The sequence below is a fragment of the Helianthus annuus genome, chromosome 5 (assembly GCF_002127325.2).
Source record: "Helianthus annuus cultivar XRQ/B chromosome 5, HanXRQr2.0-SUNRISE, whole genome shotgun sequence".
Taxonomy (NCBI): domain Eukaryota; kingdom Viridiplantae; phylum Streptophyta; class Magnoliopsida; order Asterales; family Asteraceae; genus Helianthus; species Helianthus annuus.
This window is the reverse complement of record NC_035437.2, coordinates 156,918,973-156,922,905: the sequence shown is the minus strand read 5'-3', so window position 1 is coordinate 156,922,905 and position 3,933 is coordinate 156,918,973. Positions and strand designations below refer to the sequence as shown.

Genomic DNA, 3,933 nt, shown 5'->3' with positions numbered 1-3,933 from the left:
TGAAGTTGACCTTTGAGTTTACATATTTCTTTAACGGTGGCATTTTATTAAAATAACAAAGCCAATGTGGGGGGTAACCCATTTGATAGATGCATAGCATTTTAAGGGAGAAATCCCATGTTCAATTCTGGGTAAAGGTGAAAATTTTAGAATATTAATAAGCAATAGAACAAGCGTTGTCATTAAATAAAAAAAAAAAAAAAAAAAAAAAACTAGCCAGAGCTAGAAACTAACATATAAGAGCAAAGAAAGAATTATCGTTTTAAGGGGAATCAAAGATTGAAAGCACACCACTCCTGCCACTCCAATGATTTGCAATTCAAAGGATGTTTCATCCATAAATAGCTTGTAGTTTTTATGTCTTCAATTGGAGAATGAACGTGGTTCGCTTCCCTTGAGAAGAGTTTTTTTTGTTTCTTGCGTTTCACATACCCCAACACATCGTAAGAACGATTACTGAGTTTGCTTTGCTTTCCAATATCTATTTGTGAGGCGCCAATAGCAGACTTTTTTTATAAAAATATCACTTGACTGTTGTTTAGAAAACTAGTTGGTGCCCTGACCCGCCCGCGTTGCGGGGCGATGACCGAATAATGAGCGAGTGTTAGTCAGCTCATTGACACGAAAAACAATTAAATCGAGTCAACTAATTAAAACAAAACATTTTTATAGTTTTGATAAAAAAAAAAACTAAAACAATGGCAAAATTGTAATTTTTAACTGAGAGAAAGTTGTATTTTTTGATTGGGGCTTGGTAACAAATAAAATTGTAGAAGGTATTTTAACAAATACCCTTCTACATTATGTATTTTAACAAATACCAATCCGAAAAGGTAATTTTGAGTTGAGGGCAAAACTAAAATTTTATTTTGAATGGAGGGAAAATTGTAATTTTGAGTTGGGGAGAAAAGCGTAATTTTATTTTGAGCTGGGGCAAAACCGTAATTTTATAGACAGACAAAAAGGTGATTTTAGAATGGATGTAAAATAATAAACTGGTTGGTCCAATGGGATAGTGCCAGGCAAAGTCGTAATTTTGAATTGAGGGCAAGATCGTAATTTTGAGATGGGGATAAAAAGCGTAACTTTATTTTGAGCTGGGGGCAAAAACGTAATATTATTTTGAGCTGGGGGTAAAAACGTAATTTTAAAATGGATATAAAACAATAAACGTTTTGGTCCAATGGGGGAGTGTCAGGCAGCTGCCTGGCACTATTCCCCCACTTGGTTTTTGTTTTGAGCTGGGGGCAAAAACGTAATATTATTTTGAGCTGGGGTAAAAACGTAATTTTAAAATGGATATAAAACAATAAACGTTTTGGTCCAATGGAGGAGTGCCAGGCAGCTGCCTGGCACTATTCCCCCACTTGGCACTATTCCCCCACTTGGTTTTTGTTTTGAGCTGGGGGCAAAAACGTAATATTATTTTGAGCTGGGGGTAAAAACGTAATTTTAAAATGTATATAAAACAATAAACGTTTTGGTCCAATGGGAGAGTACCAGGGAGCTGCCTGGCACTATTCCCCCACTTGGTTTTTGTATTATAGAGAATGTTCCAAGCAACCATGGGTTATCACATGGTAATTTGTTGCACCGGATTCTTGAGTTGTTGCTTTAGATTTTACATTTTATTATTTAAAAAAATTGAATCATGTTTTGTAAAACTATTATATTTTATTTATTTAACCAAAAAAAACTAAAAAAAACAAAGTTGTATATATATTTAATTTGTTATCTTTTTTATTGATTTATATATACATACATAAGAATATATAAAAATCACAAAACACACGTGTTAAACAAAAATAAACTATAAAAATAACATTTTAAAAAATAAAAACATTTTTCTAAAGATCTATTAAAAGAAATTTAAAAAATAATAAGTAAAAAATAAACATTTTTACAACACCAACTTCATAAAATCTGTATCGTCTAATTAACATGTACTATGCCAAATTACATGTGTAAACAAACACTAGTTGATATTGAAATTATTTAAAAAGTCATAATTTATCCGGTCAACATGTAATTCCATCTAAGTTTCAAACGTTTGTAACGTTCTGTGAATGAATCCATATCAATGCATGAAATGAGAACTTTTTGGTTGACCAAATAAATCCATATCAATGTAATTTATTTTGTGCATTACATAATTAAATATGCATGTCCTTTTTTCTTCTGTGTAAGCGCAAAATGAACTTGGAAGTTTTATTTTGTAATGACGAAAAGAAAAATAAACCACACATTTTTTTTTATAGGTAAATTTCATTAACAGAAAAACGACGATCCAAGCCGGGCCGACAAAGAACAACTACAAAATTACATATTTACAAACGAGCTTCAATCCTTCCAATCTAAACCTTTATATCTCGATCTATTTGAAAACCAAAGAAAACTTAAAGTCTTAATTTCGCTAATAATACTTTCAATTCTAACCGACGAATTAGAAAATTTGACGTTATTCCTAGCTCGCCAAACGCTCCAGCAAGTTATCATTATAATGCCTTGAACCGCGTCTCTTTTCTTCTCCGACAACCCGAGGTCTTTGTAAAAGGAAAGAAGATCACGAATAGATAATGCGAATATGTTAGGAATATTGCACCATGAACTAACCCCACTCCAAACTGTCGAAGCGATGAAACAACCAATAAACAAGTGATCGGCCGATTCGTCTTCAGAATGACAAAGGGGGCACGTCGTGTCGCGGATGCCAACATTTCTTTTCCTTAAAGCTTCGGCTGTGAGAACTTTATTCATCTCCAACCTCCATACGTGAATGTTTACTTTGGCAGGAATCCAGTTGCACCAATCCAGAACAAAGCACTTTTCCTGCACTTGATCCCCATTCAACAGTTTTTTAACTGCCTTAACCGAGAACGAACCATCCAAAGCTGATGTCCATTTCCACCGGGCCTTACCAGTCGCTAAGATGACACTATCTAGCAGCCCAATTAACTGTTCTAACCTCGAGCGAAGAATAGAGTCCGACAGGTCCGAGTTCCAGCTCCAAGAATATCGGCCATCGCTACTTTGACTGATAAACCTGTCGGCCACCGAGACCCTTTTATCAGCTTCCTTACTAATTAAGTCTGGAAATGCAGTCTTGAGAGGTTCATCAAGGAGCCAAGTATCAAGCCAAAAAGCTACATCCTCACCGTGACCAACTGTTCCTCTCATGAAATACCTTAGAGGGCGACCACCCACCTTCGTGTTAACAAAATTCTTAGCTATATTATTCCAAACTCCAGAAAGGGATTTTTTATACGAAATGCAATCCCATCCCGTCCTACTAGAATGAAGAGCGTCGATAACCTTCTTCCATAAGTTGCTTTCTTCCGTCTTGTATCTCCATCCCCATTTAGACAATAATGATTTGTTCACCACTTCTAATTTACTTAAGCCCAAACCTCCATTTTTTTAGACACGTAACCTTATCCCATGCAACCCAATGCATCTTTTTTTCTTCCACAGAGCCGCCCCATAAAAACTTCTTTATCATGGATTCTAAAGCTGAAATAATTCTCTTAGGGGCTTTTTAAAGAGAAAAATAATATGTTGGGAGACTTTCCATGACTGATTTTATTAACACCACTCTACCCCCAATCGAAAGAAGGTGAGACTTCCATTTAGAGAGACGAGCGCGAAAACTCTCAATGATCGGATGCCAATTTGAGACCCTGTTCATATTTGCTCCAACTTTGAGCCCAAGGTATTTGAAAGGAGGACAATCGTGTTAACACCCAACCACATTCGCCATCTCCCCTATTTCTTCCAAACCCACTCCAATACCATAAAGATGAGATTTATCAATGTTAATTTTAAGACCCGAACAAAGGAAAAAGCAGCGAAGAATTCTCACGATGTTCAATAATTCATCTCTAGTCCATTCTCCCATGACAATTGCGTCATCCGCATACAAAAGATGAGCAATAT

General features: G+C 35.5%; 1 protein-coding gene across 1 annotated transcript; it reads right to left on the bottom strand.

Moving 5' to 3' along the window:
* Window positions 1-2,340: 2,340 nt before the first annotated feature.
* On the bottom strand, window positions 2,341-3,358 carry LOC110943890. Its single transcript, XM_022185621.1, has 2 exons — window positions 3,313-3,358; window positions 2,341-3,227 (listed from the first exon to the last, which is right to left on the bottom strand). Exons 1-2 carry the CDS (start codon window positions 3,356-3,358, stop codon window positions 2,341-2,343), a joined length of 933 nt encoding a protein of 310 aa, XP_022041313.1.
* Between the last annotated feature and the right edge of the window lie 575 nt (window positions 3,359-3,933).

What these genes read in the sequence shown, in the direction of transcription:
- LOC110943890 (XM_022185621.1), bottom strand. Translation starts at nt 3,358, where the DNA reads ATGGGGATGGAGATACAAGACGGAAGAAAGCAACTTATGGAAGAAG. An exon ending in AAAGCAACTTATGGAAGAAG is followed by an intron (nt 3,228 to 3,312) that starts GTTATCGACGCT and finishes GGAATAATATAG; the next exon opens with CTAAGAATTTTGTTAACACG.